This window comes from Drosophila mojavensis, unplaced genomic scaffold (genome assembly GCF_018153725.1).
Source record: "Drosophila mojavensis isolate 15081-1352.22 unplaced genomic scaffold, ASM1815372v1 contig_277, whole genome shotgun sequence".
NCBI classification, from domain to species: Eukaryota; Metazoa; Arthropoda; class Insecta; order Diptera; family Drosophilidae; genus Drosophila; species Drosophila mojavensis.
In genome coordinates, this window is record NW_025318822.1 from 4,411,040 (window position 1) to 4,429,233 (window position 18,194).

Genomic DNA, 18,194 nt, shown 5'->3' on the forward strand with positions numbered 1-18,194 from the left:
ATGCTTTTTCAAAAATTGCATAATTTTAGCTCTTAGCAGCTACTGCATCAATAATTAAAGTTTTGAGTCAAGTCTTATCCCTATTTTCAGAGTAATATTATATATCGCTTATCATTGGCCGATAGTCGCCATTCAGCCGCAAATCTTTGGAAACAGCTGTTCTGTTATTCGGTTCTTTGAGTCAGTTTATTGAACACGCCTCTATCGTTCGCTCACCAACACTAACACAATCTGTCAAAATCATTTGTTTGCGTGTGCTTATTTCTATGCCGCAATCGGCGTTTCCAATATTTTTACATTCTAAATATTAGCTTAAGTACTTAATTGTTAACATAAGAAGAAAGACAGGATGATACACACACTACTCTTCGTTGCTCTAGCGCTGATCAGCAGCATACCCTATAACAATGGTACGTATATTTTGTGGCGTTTATGTGGGCCGCTGTGATTGGCCACGAAGCCTTTTCCGCCCCACAAAGCGCAATTTTCTGATTCCTATCAATACAATAACAGCAACAACAACAACAAAAAACGACTACTTCTTTCAGCTGCCCAGACCAACTATGTGACATGTGGTTCCATACTGAAATTGCTCAACTCGGATTATTCGTATCGCTTGCACTCGCACGATGTTAAATACGGATCGGGATCGGGACAGCAATCGGTGACGGGAGTAGAACAGAAAGAAGATGTGAACAGTCATTGGGTGGTTAAGGCACAAACTAAGAAACTATGCGATCGTGGTGAGCCCATTGCTTGTGGAGCGACCATTCGATTGGAGCACTTGACCACCAAAAAGAATCTGCACTCGCATCATTTCTCGTCTCCGCTTTCTGGCGAACAAGAAGTATCCGCCTACGGCGTCGATGGAGTTGGTGATACTGGCGATAACTGGGAAGTGATCTGCTCCAATGAAAGTTGGATGCGTGATGCACACGTCAGATTGCGCCACGTTGATACGGGCATGTATCTGGGCATGTCGGGACGGTCGTATGGTCGACCGATTTCTGGACAAATGGAAATTGTGGGTCTTCACAGTCCACAGCACGGTACTCGTTGGACTACCTCTGAGGGCCTATATATCGTGCCAAAGGACAGGGACTCGATGCCCACAGAATATGCTCACACAGAACTGTAGTCATGACAAGGATTTTACTATTAGTTGATTAAATTATAATTTAGCTGAATTTATGTGAAGCGAACCAGTTTGTTTGCATTAAAAAGAACAATTCAATTTGTGCAAAAACCTGAACTTTTTTTTATCACGTTTCTTAACACTGCCGGAGCAGGCGTTGATTATTTTAGTTCGTTTTGTGGCTTCGTCGCGTCGGACGCAAGCGGTTTTGATAAAAGTGGAAATAAAGCTATTTATCTAAATGTTTATATACTTAATTATAACGTGCAATACGGTTACGCGACGGTTCTATGTCAGACCAATTAACTAATTGCAAATTACGTATATTAACATGTAAGTATGCATTTAATTGCATATAAACACAAACACACACACACATACATGCGCTACGTGTATATGTATATATGTTTGTGTATTTGCTTTAGCGCGCGCTTTTCTACTCAAGCACCTAATATTACGGGTTTTGACAGGTGTAAGCCCTTCACAGTTATTTGTTTGCACTTTTAACAAATTTACTTTTTAATGATTACCAGCTGTTTGTCTACTAATAGATTAAACATTATATATAGATATATATAGATATATACTTACATATACATATGTCTGTAGCTGATATATTTTTGTTTGGTGCTTGAAAAGAAAAACAAATTTGATTGTACGCTGCTGCAAACTGTAGCGAATTTCAATATCGTAATACAGAATATGAAACTTACAAAAATAAAATATTTATTACTTTCAAACAGATATCCATGATAAAGATACAGATACAGAGTTCTATAAACTGCAAACACTAAAGATTTAAAATTGAAATCTATGCGTATTTAATTTTAGATATTGCTATTTTAAATTCGAAGCACATATTCTTATAATGAATACTCAGACTAGGAATATTTGCATTTTAGGGTACTCTCCACTTTATATTTCTAGAAAAAGAAACCAATGATTTTCTATTATTAGAGCTTTGATCTGTTGCACATATACACCTGTAAATATCATAATTACTTGCAAAAAACATGTTTTTTTAATATTCTTACTGGTTTTTATACCAAAGTTATATTTAAATTTAGAATTTGTTTATAGTGTTGCAATGTAGCGCATATCAACGAAGGTTACTTCTGCCTATAGATATGGAAATTCGTGCCTATTAGCTGGTTGGCTGGATGACTGACTGGGCGGGTGGGTGGTTGGTTGGTTGGCTGGCTGGTTGGTTGGTCGGTCTGTTGCTTTGTTTCTTTTGTTTAGAGCTTAGTCAAATGCTTTGTATGCACATCCCGTCAGTCAGCAGGCTTACTAAGGTCATATGCCAACAACAGCCGCTGCAGCAGTAGCAGCAGCCTCTAGCTATAAACATATTCACAGATTTCGCATAATCGCATTGTCCTTGTAACCGTTTAGATGTTAAATTGCTTGACAACTAGCTAGAAAAGCGTTATCTAATATTAAAGGTAAAGTCATAGCTAATCTTAGGTATTCGCGGAATTAATGCCAAAAAAGATCAGCTTTAGAATTACTAAAAAAAATTATGTCAAGTATATAATCAGAGAGTCCTTAGCGTATACTTTTTGTACCATTTAAAGAGTTAAAAGAGGATATTATCATGTAGTGCACACGTGTGTAACTATTTAATAAATTCATTTTTTCCATCTATCTAAATTTGGGCCTCTTAAAGATATTTATTTTATTTATAAAAAAAAAAAAATAATAATAATTTCTCTATTTCTTTTTTTTAGCATAGCCCGAGAAGCTTAAACGAATAATATATATTTAAATAAATTACTCAATTCTTCAAATTATGTCTAGTTGAATTTTGATGATGTTATATATTGATTCTACAAAAACAAAATTTTTGCTTAAAGATGAAGCGACATTGAACTTCGTTTTAAGAAATATATGTACATATGTAAAAAAGGTAATTGCAGCGTAAGTTCTAGTTGGGCATACCCCCCGAGACCTCTTTTATTGTATATATAATTAGAGTTGATATATTTGCTTATGTTTCAGTTCCTATTAAAATTAACTCATATAATAGCTCGATTTTATCGACACAGTCTCATAGTGGATATGTATTTTTGGTTGTGAATATGTTTCGGCCAAAACATCTCGTTTGGCTTTATCGATTCTTGTTTATCAGCGGGTTCCGGCCAGCCTTCAAAGGCCTTCATTGCTGAATGACGACGCGCAGTTAAAAATGCCGATTGACTTGACAAACTGACAGATTGACGAACGTTTTGTTCTGAATGTGTTCTGTGCCATGGGCAACAAAATATTATAATATTATGCACAAGTGTGGGCGTGACTAGCCATATAAACGTATGTAGCTCCCTATTTCTCTCTAACACATATGAACACCCCCCTCTCTCACTCTCTCTCTCGCTCTCCCTCTTTCTCGCTATTTATTTCGCACACACACACACACGTGCACGCCTCATATACGCACGCCTGCATGACTGAGCAATAAAAAAAGTGTTGCCTCCTTTTGTGCGCTGGACTGGTTCTTTTTTAAAGCCAATGAAGGAAGGCAGTTTGATATTAAAAACTTATTTAAAATAAGCCAGTCTTATAAACTAGAAGCCTCAGCACTGTATCCGGTAACGTTATTTATACATTTTATCACTCTGCTTCTAAGCTGAGATTCAAGAAATTTCTAGACAAATCAAGCTCGCTTATACATATATGTATATTCACGTATATATATGTATATATGTCTAGAGATGTATATTTTCTAAGACCCATTTACTTTATCAATCTTTCTCAAGGCCAATGAGAATATCCGGCTGTTATTCCTTTTGACCACTCCGAATACGATACTCATACCAATTGAAGCCCACTCAGCAAATACAAATTTTAATCAACGCTGCCACGTGTCAGGACAACAACAACAACAATTATTACAATAGCAGTTATAGGCATCAATAACTGTACAAACGCGCCTACAAGGTCAAAGCGAGAAATTCTATCAAACAGAGCAACAAAACGGTTACAAAACAGACTCTCACACAGACATACACACACACACACACACACACACACACACACACACACACACACACACACACACGTATACATACACACGAACGAACAATGACAAGACACACGCGTGGGTTAGCTTGTCCGTTGAACCTACTGAGTCGAAATTGCAAGTGACAACAAAAATTGAAATAGAAACAAACGCACATTACATAAACAGCGATAACCCAACAGACATTTTCATTGTCTTTTTGTTCGTAATAGAATGGAGTTGTTGGAATTCTTGTAAAGCAAATGAATTATGTTTACATTTAGTCTGATTGTCGTATTTGCATAGATAGCTCGGCTTATTTCCATAGATTTGAATTGCTGACCTTACCTAAGCTTAAACTAACTCAGTTACCCAATAGACAATTTTCGCGAAGAACTTGCAGCTGCGTGTGTGCGTGAAATTGTAATTGGCAGTAAATCAATTTTGTCCAATTTCGATGTACAATGGCACAAAACGTCGAGACATATGTATTCTATAATAAATAATTGCGATACGCTGATTGTGTGTGTGGGTGACTGTCTGTCTATGCCTATGTGTGCGTTTGTGTGTCATACTTGGTAAGTGTCAGAGACTTCAGCGATTTAGCTGCCAGCCATTTGCGTGGGAGTCGTTTGGCGTGTGCGTTTGGCCTTCCTATCGCCTTACCTCTATCCTTTCGGCTGTTGCCCGTTGAAGCAGTTCTCTCATCGCACTTAACATTGAAAACCGAAAACAAGCCCCTAAGTGGGCCAAAAAGGCCTGTCCACAACAACAGCAATAGCAGCAATAACGACAACAACATCTGCTGACGCCGCTCTCAGCGAGAGTGCGCAGCAGTCTAAAGCCGTACCCAAGCTAAATGCAGAAATAACAATAAACACAGACATCCAGAGAACAGCGGAAAAAGAGAGATAGAGAAAAAGAGAGAGAGAGAGCGCGTGCACACATATATGCACACATACTTAGGCACATGCCGATTGTTGATAGTGAAAGTTCTGTGACAGCAACAACTGCAAACAGTTTGTGGTTTTTGAAGTTTACAGTCTACTGTTAATGTCGGCGAAAGCAAAAGTTTTCAATCATGTCATAAATAACAAAAAAAGTTAACGTTAATTAGTTGTAGACTTAATGGAATATTAATGAATCAACTAACACTCAGATATGAATATTTGCTCATACGCTTAATATAAATATTTTTAGAGAATCGTTTTTGTTTTTGCTATTCAATTTAATAAATAATTATCTAGAACTCGAATTGTGTTCATATTTCTTATTTGATGCTAAAATTGCTACAAAAGCAACACTGTTAACATTAACAGAAGCTGTTCCTTTAAATACATAACAGAGTAAGTGAGAGCACAATCGCCCTTGCAACCAGTTCAACCAATCCTGCATAGAGGACGCTCTTTTACGTGCGTGCTTCCCTCTCTTGATTGGCAAGCAAATACCGTTAGCACAGTACATCGTGAACAGTTGAGCGTGCAAGTCAAGGCAAACACAAAACGTGCGCAGCAACTAGAACAAAAACCGAGCAAAAACAAACTGAACAAAAAAAAAAAAAAAAAAGAAATGCAGCTAAAAATAAAAAATGCCATAAATATGGTTGACTCGAATGTATAAATATTAAATATTTTTTCTGTTCAACATACGTTTTTAAGTCGGTTTTTAAACAGTACTCAAGAGCATATTGACGAGGCTAAGCATTGTGTTATATAAATCACAGCATATGTATGTATATGTCGGTGCGTGTGTATTAGTGTGTACGTTTGGCGCGTGACTGTGTATAGAATTGTGTGTGAGTGTGTGCGTGTGTTTTGCCGTGCACAAAGAGCGACCACAAGTATTAGTTATATTGTATCGGTTATTTTGTATTGTCAATTAAAAGCGATTACGAATATTACGCATACGCATACAGTTCCCATAAAGAGATCTATAAGCAAACGACAACAAAAGCAATGTAAGTGATTAGATATATTTTGAAATATATCAAGAACGAAATGAAGTCAACATTATTGAATTTCTACTTTTCAATTATTTATTCATTTTTGGTTTGTTTGACATCAGCTGCTGCATGCGTTACAACTCAGTCTTAGATTTTCCACAACATTTATTGATTATCGGTCCGTTGAACGCTGGCTAGTCTACCTAGCCATCCTATCTGAGCTACCTATCTATCCCAGCCCTAGTTTTTGGTCGATTCAATTGCTTGTTAATTTTCCTAATTGTTTTTTTTTTTTTGTCTAAATCATTATTTTCCTTTATTTAGAATAGTAAGTATAAGCATTGCCTTATCTCTAGTTAATTATCATTGGGGACTAGTTGCCAGTCCTTTCTATGTGTGCTTTTTGGCATCAGAGACATGATTATGATCACAAGTCTTTCATCTTAAATTATCCTTGTACGTAGGCTAAATTCTCATTTGGCTGCCTATTATTATTTTTTTTGCTAAAACATAATGCTTCCTTTTCGTTAGCTCCTCCGCTCCCCGACATATATCCTGCCTATGGCATGTCCTTCAGGTCTGCTTTTCCTGCTATATGTTGCTTTTTTGTTGTTAGCCAGGTCCATTGTTGTTGCTTGTATTGTTTGTTTGTTTGTCTCATGGCAGTAAGTATGTTTGTGCATTCGGCCAGGACCTGTGCCTGGCTACCCCAGCTGCGCTGTCGCCATTTCATTTGTTGTGCCGTTTATTGCTTTTGGCTTGGCTTCCTTTTAATTTTCTTTTTTGCTGCTCTTGAGGATGTCGACTTGAAGTACTTTAGCCATTTTCTGGTCAGTTAGCAAAAGGCCTGAAAAGAAAGTGAAAGAGGGGGGCCCACGATTGAAAGAAGCAGAGACTGAAGAGGAATATTAATGTTAACTTTCTTTATCTGCTTTTCACAGATATATATACAATATATAAGCTTATATACTATTTAAAGCTAGGCCTGCAATTAACTACTCCCTTGAGCTCATCAATCTTAAGGATCATCATTTTGCTTGCCCCATTGCGATTTGATTATTGCAATTTGTAATGCGCCTTTAAATTTCGTTTCAAAGCCTAAGACTCGGTTAATTTATTTGATTTCCCTTGACCCAAGTATATACACACACAATTTCAGATATCTTACATGGGGCCTTCGTGTCTGATAAAAGAGAAATACGAACAATTTCAATTTTGTTGGTGGCCAAATCAAAATAAAAAGGAAAAAAATCAAAAGGAAATATTTGTTGATATTTGCAAGTGAATAAATTTTTCTTTTTGTTTCTTTTTCGTCGTTCTGCAGGATATTGAAAATTCAATTATGTTGCACAAGTTTGTTTTTGTTAATGTTTGCTTTGTGAAGAAACTCAATTAACAATATTTCTTGGAAATGTTTACCTCTAGCTAACAGGGCATTCACATTGCTGCCAACAGCGCTGTCGGTGTTAACAGCGGGCGCATCGTACAAAAATGAGAGAGCGGCAAATACAGAGAGAGAATGAGAGAGCGCTAACAGCAACAACTGTTAACTGGCTGCTCAGCTGATTTCGGCTGCGTTGCGTGCTTTGTCCTTGACAAGGTTTTGTTTTTTCTAGACTTTCTTTTCTCTTTTTCTTTGTGTTTTTTTTTTTACATTTGTTTTGCCGCGTGCGTGAAAGAGAGCCCACAACTGAGCAACGCAGAGCGAAGCGAGCGAGAGACGCAGCTCGGGCCATTTTATGCGCGGTATTCATTCAGCAAAAGAAAAAGCAAAAGTATTTTCCTCTGCCCAGGCGGAAACATTTTGCGTGGGCTGTCTCTCTGTTTGTGTACGTGTGTCTATATATGTAAATGTGTGTGCGTGTGTATCTGTGTCTGTGGCTTCTATTCGCGTGCCAATCGCGCATACATTTCGTGTTAGCCATCCCGATTCCTCGACAGTTTTTGAGCCAGCCCACAGGACTTTCACTTTTGGCCATTAATTGCGGCATTGTGAAGCGTACAAGCCTCGTTTATTGCTTTGGGCTGGACACACGTCGCACAGTGGGAGTTCGAAATTGGATATTTTCAGGCACAGATCGTAACTATAATTGTCGCCATTTGATGGCTGTCAATTTTCACCTTCAACTACTTCGCAGCAGACATCATAAGATTCCTGCGCTCAGCTCTCAACTCAATGAGAACTATCCTTCTATACTATCATCATTGCTTACAGCCCCGCCTGTATTTGTTTTAAGTGCCGCCAGCGCGCATGAGTTAATTAATATGTTGACAAATTTCGTGCAAAAACCTGTGACAACTAATGTGTGTGTGTGTTTGTGGGTTTGTCATTAAGTCTTAACTAGCAGGTGTGCTAGTAAATTAACGGCTTTTAGCTTGACTGAGAGCCCGCTAATAATTTGAAATATTAAAAAATGATATATTGGCAGCCTAACCAATTTACTAATTAGGTATTACCTGTATATATAGATAGTTATATATATAGGTAGTATAGCCGTTTGAACTGCCTCACTAACTAACTGACGTATGACTTTGGCAATAAGATGTGTTTTATAAAAGAAATACTAAAGATACAAAAATATTTCTGTATTAAATCAAATTGAATGTTGTTTGAAAATAGTTGAGACTAAAAACAAAGTAAATTTCCTTTTGCTGTTCACAACTTGAAATTGCTAAATAATTCAGCTAACTATAACAATGGTCTCAATTGACTGCCTTTGGGGTAAATACAAATGCAGACTCTTGTTGACTCTTGTTTGCAATTCGCGTATACGTAATATACTGTAAACACAGCACGTACAGAGCTAAAGAGAGAGAGAGAGAGAGGGAAAGAAATACCTGTAAGCCCCACTGTTAAATCTGTTCATGTAATTTGCTTTTGTTATATCTTAATCTGCATGCACACAGGCTTTCGACTGCTTTCGACTGTGCACATATTGCAATTTGAAATGCATGCGGCATAATTGACAGAAGAAGCCACAAACGGAAATGCAAATACGTATGCTAATTCCTTCTACAAATAAGAGAGGGCCGAACGACAAAGAGAGATAGAGAGAGGGAGAGAGAGCTCCGTGTATAAGACGCTGTTCACATTAATTCTAAGAACAAATAGTCCTCGCAAGATATGCATCTGTCCAAGTGCTTGGATATGCTTCTTATAAATTTATAAATATTTTGTTCCATATGATTAATAAAAGAAATGCAAAATTAAAATAGAGATGTAGTAACTTAAGTTTAAGTTATACACATATAATTTTGTTTTATTTTTTTTTTATTTATTACATTGATTAAACTTTCTTGATAATTTTTAATGAAATATATCATGCACAATCTCAATCAAGTATTTCATATTTTATTAAGTCGATCTAGCCATGGATGTATCGATCTTCATAATCGAGTTCGTCATATACTCGATTCTATCAATAACTGATTTCATAAAAACGAAATAAATGAGAAATATTGTAGGTCTTTTACTTAAAATCAATTTTTTTTTTTGAAGTGCTTTTATTACTATTCTTATGATTATTATTATTATTATTTTCACTAAATCGTTAGATATCAATATATTAAATTGTGTTTTTCTACCTAGAGTCAAATTGTTGTACAGAAAATATTTTCTTATACCCTATAAATTTAGGAAACTAATGAATTCCGAAATCCTTTATTTGTATCAAATTCGAATAGAGCTCATCCAACCAGATGCTCTGAGCCAGTTGTATAACAATAGTTTCAGTCAATAGGTAATTTAGTTTTAAGCCATTGCAGTTCAATGAAGTGAATCAACTGCCCGATCAGCCATATATGCACTGATTAATGTTAATGTCCATATTTTATGTGCCATGGGCCGAAATGACTCCATTTTATGCATAAATTACATACATACAGGTCCCGCCGAGCGTGGTCCACATTGGTTTTGTGTGCGTTCGCTGCTGGGGGCTAGATTTGCAGATTTTCTGATTTTTCGATTTGGCGCACTGCAAGCTGAAATACGTATACGCCCTGGATGCGCTCATACATTACGTATACACCCTCTGGGCATCCCCTTTGGTCATTGTCAACGGATGTGGATGTGAAATATGGGCATGTAATTTGCATATGACCATGCCAGAAGGCACAATGCATCCGTCGAGTAGGGTAACTAACTGTAAACCCCAATGGTCAAATTGGGCAGCTAATGCATTGGCCACGCTCTCGCTCCCCAAACTCAATTAGAGCTAAATGAGTGGAAATTTATGCGAACTGAGAGCTGGGACTGATGATGCTTTAAGACTTTAATCCGCTTTGGCTATGGCTAAGGCTGGGGCTTTGCCTTTGGCTTTTGGCTAAAAGTGCAGTCGCAGTATAAATATTTTTTCACTGCCAACTCAAGGATATCCTTGCTGTTTGCGCATGCAAACAAACTGCAGGAACGAGCGAGAAAGAGAGAAAAAAGAAATCTAGCATCCTGCAATTATGAATGAAAAGGGTAAAAATGGCGACAAGCGGCAACAAGCGAGGTGTCAGGAAACATTACAGAAGCACAGCGGAAACGGAAATTATGCACAACTCATACACACACACACACATACACACCAACACTTATATAGTTACTGTATGTGTATGACCGTAGTGTAACCAAAAATTAAATGCTGCGTCTCAAAAGGCTTAAAGTTTTTGCAAACATTTTATGTAACACTTCCTGACTTTCTCTTTCTCTTTTGCTCTCTCTCTCTCTCTGTCTCTCTTTCCCTCTCTCTCTCAGTGCCGCTTGTTCCCTTGCTCTTTCTTTGTCTTTCAGCTTTTTACGACCTCGCTTAAGTGCATAGCCTTCAAAATTGTTGTGGGCGTAGACGCGTGTAAGGACATTGGATTCTCGCATTCAATGCTGTGGCAGGCGGCATTCATTACTCAACACAGCCGAGACATTAATACAAGAGCACATATTAAAAGCACACACACATACACACATACATACATATATGTATACAGGCACACACACACATACACTTTTTCAAGTTCGTCGCACATGACAACACACAAATACAGCTACTGCCGCAGCCACAGCCATAGCCAGAGGTACAGTGGCAGAAAAGAGTCTTGCTTTATAAAGAAATCTCTTGATAATATAAGAGCTACAGGCATCAATATATACATATACTATATGAACGAGGCTCATAAAGCACCAAAACTATAGTACTAAATTCATCTGTCTAGTAAATGTATTTATCTCGTAAAGAGTTTAAGTCTTGTAAAAATTGTTTAAAATGAACATATAAAATGATATATTTTAACTTATGATAAAAGACTAAATTGGTATAAATTACCAAAAGCTATAAGAGTGAGCTATTACCAAGAAATGTCGCTCATACAATTTGCTTAAATATAATGCAATGCGTACCACTGTGCAGTCCCTAATGTAATGCGTTCTAAGTGCGAGCATTAAATGTGCCTCGGCCGGGCTGCCCGCCTATCCGCCCGCCTTTCGGCATTTGCTGCTCATTTTATAGTTTTCATACAGCGCATGCAACGCCAGCGACAACATTGTGGCCAACAAAATGCTGCACAAAGGCAGCAGGAGCAGCAGCAGCAGCAAAGGAAGAGCAAACTGTGAGAGATTGGGATTGTTTGAGAGCAACAGACAACGCGTGAAAGGCGGGGCATTAACTACAACAATATCAGGAATAACTGCTCGTAATAATCATAATGAGCCCTGCTCAACCTTTGCATCTATAGAGATACGCTTGATAAAGCGCACAACATATATGAGGATAGTGTACGGATACAAGTAAGAGATCGAGACCGAGAAAGAGATCGGGGAGAAAATGATCTATATATATATATATAGATCAAGATACAAGATACAGATACAGATACAGATACAGATACAGATACAGATACAGATACAGATACAGATACAGATACAGATACAGATACAGATACAGATACAGATACAGATGCGGATGTATCTTGTATCTTGTATCTTGTATCTTGTATCTTGTATCTTGTATCTTGTATCTTGTATCTTGTGTCTTGTATCTTGTATCTTGTATCTTGTATCTTGTATCTTGTATCTTGTATCTTGTATCTTGTATCTTGTATCTTGTATCTTGTATCTTGTATCTTGTATCTTGTATCTTGTATCTTGTATCTTGTATCTTGTATCTTGTATCTTGTATCTTGTATCTTGTATCTTGTATCTTGTATCTTGTATCTTGTATCTTGTATCTTGTTTCTTGTACCTTGCATTTTGCATCTTTAATTATATTTGCATTTGTACCTGCATTTCTATTTCTGTATCTGTATCTATGCCTGGCCCATAGATATACACAAATACAGACAGATACAGAGATACAGATACTTATATTCAAACCTTTAAGTGTCAACAGGCTAAACGCCTGTTCAGCCCGTGTCACAGTCGCACACAATACAATCAAGCCAGCCTCTGCTGGCTTTGGTTCAGCCAAATCTGTGTAAAGTGCTCAAACGGATAAAACAGGATATGCAATGCCACGCCCTCAACACATTGTTGACAAACCTTGAAATGCGCCCGCTGGCCGTAGTTCGTGTGTTCGACACAAAGTCCAATGTCAAGATGCATTTAAAATGCCGCTCCGTCCCCGCACAGCTGTCAAATAACCAAAGCCCCAAAATGAATTATTCATGTCAGAAAAAGAGTATAATGGATCAGTGGCGATGTGCAAACAGAACTATACATGTATACATACATCAAGTGTATATACCTACCAAAGCACTTTGGTACTCGTCGAGGTACACTTAACACTGTCGAATTGGTTGCAAAGCAGCTCGTTATATTTCGGTACACTTTACACAGTATAGCTGGGTACAATTGTAGTTGGTATTCATTTTCCGCGCCAGCCTTAAAGTATGTAATGAATTTCAGCTGTTGATTGTTAATTTATGATGAGCATTTCGATTATTCATTATTTTGTTAAATGTCCAACCAAATATGCAATTTTTTTATGGAATGCAATTCTATAGAATATGTAAAGGAATATATATGTCTGAATAAACTTGCATGACTTAAAGCCAGAAGAGCACATGCCACAATGTGGATAAGCAAGAATCCGCCTAAATTTAAGGGGAGTGTTGATAATGTTGGAAAAGCTAAATATAAATATAATATTTGTTAAATTTTGAATAATATAGTTGAGGATCTCAAACTGTATGAATATAAATCATTCATATAGACTTATGATTAATGATTAATGCCTAATAACTAATGACTAATGTGTAACCTCTTACGCTGTTTTTCCAAAGCTGGTTTTAAACACCTTCATGAATGCATCTAAGATATCGATAAAAATCGACAATAAATTATGTGTTTAGCGCTTCATAAAACCATGAAGGTCTTAATTTGATTTAAATATATATTTTTTAAATATGTGCACAAACAAAAAATATGAATTTTCTTATACATATCTCAGATTAGGTATATGTATATTTAAATATATTTTTTCTTTAAAATGTATTGATTAAAAATTTCTTTCTTTTTCCAGGTTCGTTGCCCACTAAATCTACTATCCAATCTACTTAATAATATACATATTATAAAGATAATAAATACAGTACACACAAATACACAAACAGCAATAAACCTAAACTAATGACATTGGCAGACAGAGAAAAAACAACAACGACAACAATAATAGACACACGCACACACATACAGCCACACAAATGAAGATTACAATATTCAATCTATAAAGCCTATGCCTATTGCTAATTAAATTATGAATATCCGCAATACTAATTAAAACACAATACTCGTATAACAGCTATGCCCATTGACACACAGAAATATACACACAAAAACAGACACCTAGACGTATTATCCAGCTATACCAATATAGATATAAAATAGTTGTATGTCAATATTTGTGCAACAGCTGAAAACGGAAGAGCGAAAGACAAAGCAAAAACTGAAATATCAATATCGAATATCAAATATCGAATATCGAATGTCCACAATATATAGATTGCCTAACACTCTCTAACAAATGTCTGCCTAAATGTACACACAACTTGCTGTTTACTAAACGTTTTAATACTCGTACTATCTATAAGAATATCGTTTCCTGTATATATACCTCTATATGTATATATACTACTTTTGTGTGCCTTTAAATGTTATAAACCCAAAAACAAATACTAAACGCTGACTGACATCCCCCCCAAAACCCGACTATCCATATATATACTAAACAATATATAGAAGCGCCTACCACACCCGTAGAGCTATATGCATATATGTAAATAGTTATATACGTCCGATTCGTATGATTTGCTATTTGAAATTTGGATACACCTAGGCTACGCGATTATGCTGGATTATGATAATGCGTGAGCAATAAACACGGGCTAACTATGTGCGTTTTACTTTGCTATCGATTAATATTCCAACCGCTTAATTTGCTTACGCAATAATTAAAATAATAATTAATTAATTAATTAATCAGTAAACACGTGCATGCTGCTTGAGAACGCCTGATAACTAATTTAAGACAGCCTCTATATATTCATATTCGTATTTATTTGGCATTAAAATTTTACTCTTCTAACTAACTCTTATAACTAGCTATAGCTATCCACATCTGTGCAGAACTCTTCTACTTCAATTTCCACATGCTCTTATACTCATATGCTCTTATACTCCACACACACACACACACACACAAAAAGCACTCTTCAAAATAATTCTGAAACTGAACTCTAAAACTATTTTCTTGTGAATTTTCTACGTATGTATCTCCATTGGGAATACGTTTTCTTTCTCTTCTTCTTTTATTTCAACTAATTTTTTTTTGTCTATGCCTAATTCCCTTTTATAGCAAACTTTTACACAACATTTTTTTGGCTCTATGTGCAATCATAATAATAAATAAATTCACCACCTACAAAAAAAAAAATACAACAACAAAGCAAGTTCGCTCGTTTTCTTCATCTAAAAAAAAAAAAAAAATTAATAAATAAAATAAAAAACTTAAAACCAAAGAAAACTTTCAATAATTGGAACTAATTATTTTATGCTTCTAATTATTTTATGCAAATTTCTGTTCAATAAAAACAAAACAAATTAAAACCAAAAACCAAAAATAAACCAAAACACAAAATGTCACGCGAAAATTCACCGCGTCACGGCTCGATCCGACGCCATCTAAACAACAGAGATTCGCCAGCGGGTTCACCGGGCTCGCCACATCCGCACCACCACCAGCAGCAGCCACCGATAATGGAGCATGCCGGCAGCGCCCCAATATCGACATCCGCATCGAATATCGTTACGGTATTGGAGGATGGCGAGAATACGATGTTGCCCCCGCTCACCGGCTCCGGTCCGAGTCGACAGCGTTCGCTGAGGGATCGACTCAAAGATGGCATCACCGGCAGCTTCTCCTGGCAGTAAGTTCACCAACCAGAATTTTTATTTCTATCCAACGTTTTTCAAAAAAAAAAAAAAAAAAAAAAAAACAAAAGAATTTCTTCAACATTTCTTTTAGTTTCATTATTTGTTTCCACTTGTAATTTTTGCATATTTTCTGGTAGAATTTCTTTTTTTGGTTCGTTTCTGAATTGAATTGAAACGTATCTGAGAGTTTTCTCTTATAGTTTATTTGTTTTCGTAAATTTATGTACAAATTAATTATATCAATTGATTCTGCAGCAGCACGTAGCATTTGTACTCTTATACAAAAGTCTTATGTATTAAGCTCCCAACATTTTTCGTAGTTGAGCTGCAGTTAAAGATCCACCTTGATGCTAACTCTAATCCAATTGTAAATTATGCACCTACCTAAACTGCACAGCACTTCAAATATTTCAAATCTTTAGGAAGTAAAAGAAAATAATAATAATAAACAAGAAAAACTATACGAAATAAAAATAATACTGAAGCAAATGCAATTTGAATTCAAGTGGTAAGTGTAATCTTATATTGAAAAATGTTTTACCAATTCTGTAAGTGAAATTTAAGCAGAATTAGCTGGGTCGTAGATCCTCTTAAGTTACGGTTTACTTCAAGCGAATAACGGTTGATTTTTAAAGAGTTAAAAATTGTTTTAATATAAGTTACATAATACATCAAAATTATTTCATTAATTTGCAACTATTCTCAGAATGACAGTAATATCTGAAGCAGAAAACATTTTCTTTTCATGTATTACTAAAATTTAAGAAGACTATGAGATTTGATAAGTGAAACATAAACTTATTTATATCATATGCATCTTCTATTTCAACTGAGATCGATCACGCCCCTAAGTAAACAAAAAATAAAATTTCATATTAAAAGCCAAATACATCAAATTATTTATTTAAAGATTTGTTGGCTAAAACGAAATTGGGAACACGAAATGTTTTCGAAACACAGAACAAAACAAATGTCGGGCAGATGAATAAATCAACTGGCCATAAATCAATTTGATTTGACATATTAATTTTGTATATCCTTTAGCAAACATAGCATTTAGCAAGGACCGCATCAGTCTATATATATATATATATATATATATATATATATATATATCTGGACATATGTCTATACTCGATACCGGGTGTTGACTCCTGCACAAAGTATGTCAATATTTATTGGTATTAATGTTCACCGGCTGCTTCACATGGCGTATACGTGACATTTGGTTTGTGTTTCACTTTCCGGTTGGTGTTTGAGCTTGTGCATTAGACCAATTCGATGCATAATGGATGTTCTGCAGATACCCTGTAAGTATCGCTGCCTTTGTTGTGCTTCATAAGCTCGCATTGCATTAGGCAGTTCGGAATTCGGAAGCTGCCTTTGTTGTGAAACCCGTTTTCGCACAGATTGCCAAGAACAACAATCTGCAGCTGCAGCTTCAAGTTGGCTGCTTCCTGGCTGAAACCAGGTAATTTACAACCTTGAATCCCTTTGAGTTGGCCTTGAATGCCAGTTTTTGTATACTCCTTCACTCTGGCGTGGCGTAGGGCATTCAAAATGCATGTCTGAATGGGCAAGTCTGAATTCCATAAATAGAATTCACATTGAGTTTAGTCTAGGAAAAGTAACGGAGAGTATTATTATCATTTTATATAACAAATGAAGAAATATAAAAATGAATTGTTAATTAAAATAGTTCAATAAGAAATATAAAATATTTAATAAAATAATTTAAACTACTTTTGAAAAGTTAAACAATTATAGATTCTCTCCTCGAAACTGCTCGACTAAAATTTACCCTTACTACTCACTATATACATATCTTATAAATGTTACTTTACAAATATGCATTTGCATATGTTAGGGTGTTAGAATGTTAGGGTATTACAACTTCGAATAGCCGTTTTCATTCTGCTTTGATGCTTCCTTTTAGTATTTTTTCCTTAAGTGTCCGCTTGACTACCTTGGTCAGGCGCATCTTGCAAGCCGAAGCCTTTCAACTGGTTTGGTTACATTCTGTAATCCAATATATAATATACAAATATACGTACGTATGTCTGTATATATATACACATATATGTGGCGCGGCTACTGCTTGTCAGCTGTATCTGAAACCCTACCCGATGCTAATCTCAGCTCAATCTTTGAACAGTAATTGTTTTTAAATAAACTTTTATAAGCGTTGTGTGCGCCTACACCCAAGCAAATAATTCAACTGTCGAATCGCTAATTTGAGAGGCGATGAGTTATAAACAAATCCATAAAAACAAGTCAAACCAATATCTGAGCAACACACATCAACCAGGCGAGCCCTGGCCTGGCCGGGGCAGCGTGGCGCTCGGGCGGGGCAAGCGTTGGCAAATAAATATGATGTGTGAATAATTCTTTATTGAGTTGATAATTTAAAGATGGCCATAAAGATGCCGAGCACGTCTTGAATGCCAACTGCCCCCGGGGCCATATTGATGAGATGCCAATGTTATATAGATGGATTGACAGACATGTGTGTGGGCGCTTGCTAATCCTTTTCTCGCTTAGCGTGACTGCAAATAGCTGTTGACTCTGAAACACACACACGCACACACATTATGACTGACCCGCCCACTCTATATACATATTAGCCTATATTAGCCAGTTTGTTGTACATATTTGTGTGTGTGTGTGTGTGTGTGTGTGTGTGTGTGTCCTTTGCATATTCGACTTTCACTTG

The 18,194-nt window shown here is 36.3% G+C and overlaps 2 protein-coding genes across 9 annotated transcripts in view; both read left to right on the forward strand.

Annotated features, from left to right (window-relative positions):
* Positions 1-198: 198 nt before the first annotated feature.
* LOC6574347 (stromal cell-derived factor 2) lies at positions 199-14,981 on the forward strand. 5 transcript variants are annotated; one of them, XM_044008396.1, is made up of 5 exons: positions 199-410; positions 549-1,468; positions 2,866-6,090; positions 13,572-14,441; positions 14,904-14,981. In XM_044008396.1, exons 1-2 carry the CDS (start codon positions 350-352, stop codon positions 1,136-1,138), a joined length of 651 nt encoding a protein of 216 aa, XP_043864331.1. In that variant the 5' UTR covers positions 199-349; the 3' UTR covers positions 1,139-1,468; positions 2,866-6,090; positions 13,572-14,441; positions 14,904-14,981. The 5 variants fall into 5 exon arrangements, with proteins under 5 accessions (XP_043864331.1, XP_043864333.1, XP_043864332.1 ...); XM_044008398.1 differs by having other exon boundaries at positions 13,572-14,086; XM_044008397.1 differs by lacking the exon at positions 13,572-14,441.
* A 130-nt stretch (positions 14,982-15,111) lies between these two features.
* Positions 15,112-18,194, forward strand: part of LOC6574350 (TLD domain-containing protein 2) — a 67,709-nt gene continuing 64,626 nt past the window's right edge. The window contains exon 1 of one of the 4 annotated variants that reach the window (XM_044008391.1): positions 15,112-15,474. In XM_044008391.1, the coding sequence (XP_043864326.1) occupies positions 15,185-15,474 (290 nt within the window). In that variant the 5' untranslated portion in view covers positions 15,112-15,184. The remainder of the gene's footprint in view (positions 15,475-18,194) is intronic. The other 3 variants (XM_015167386.3, XM_015167381.3, XM_002000366.4) reach the window with 3 other exon arrangements.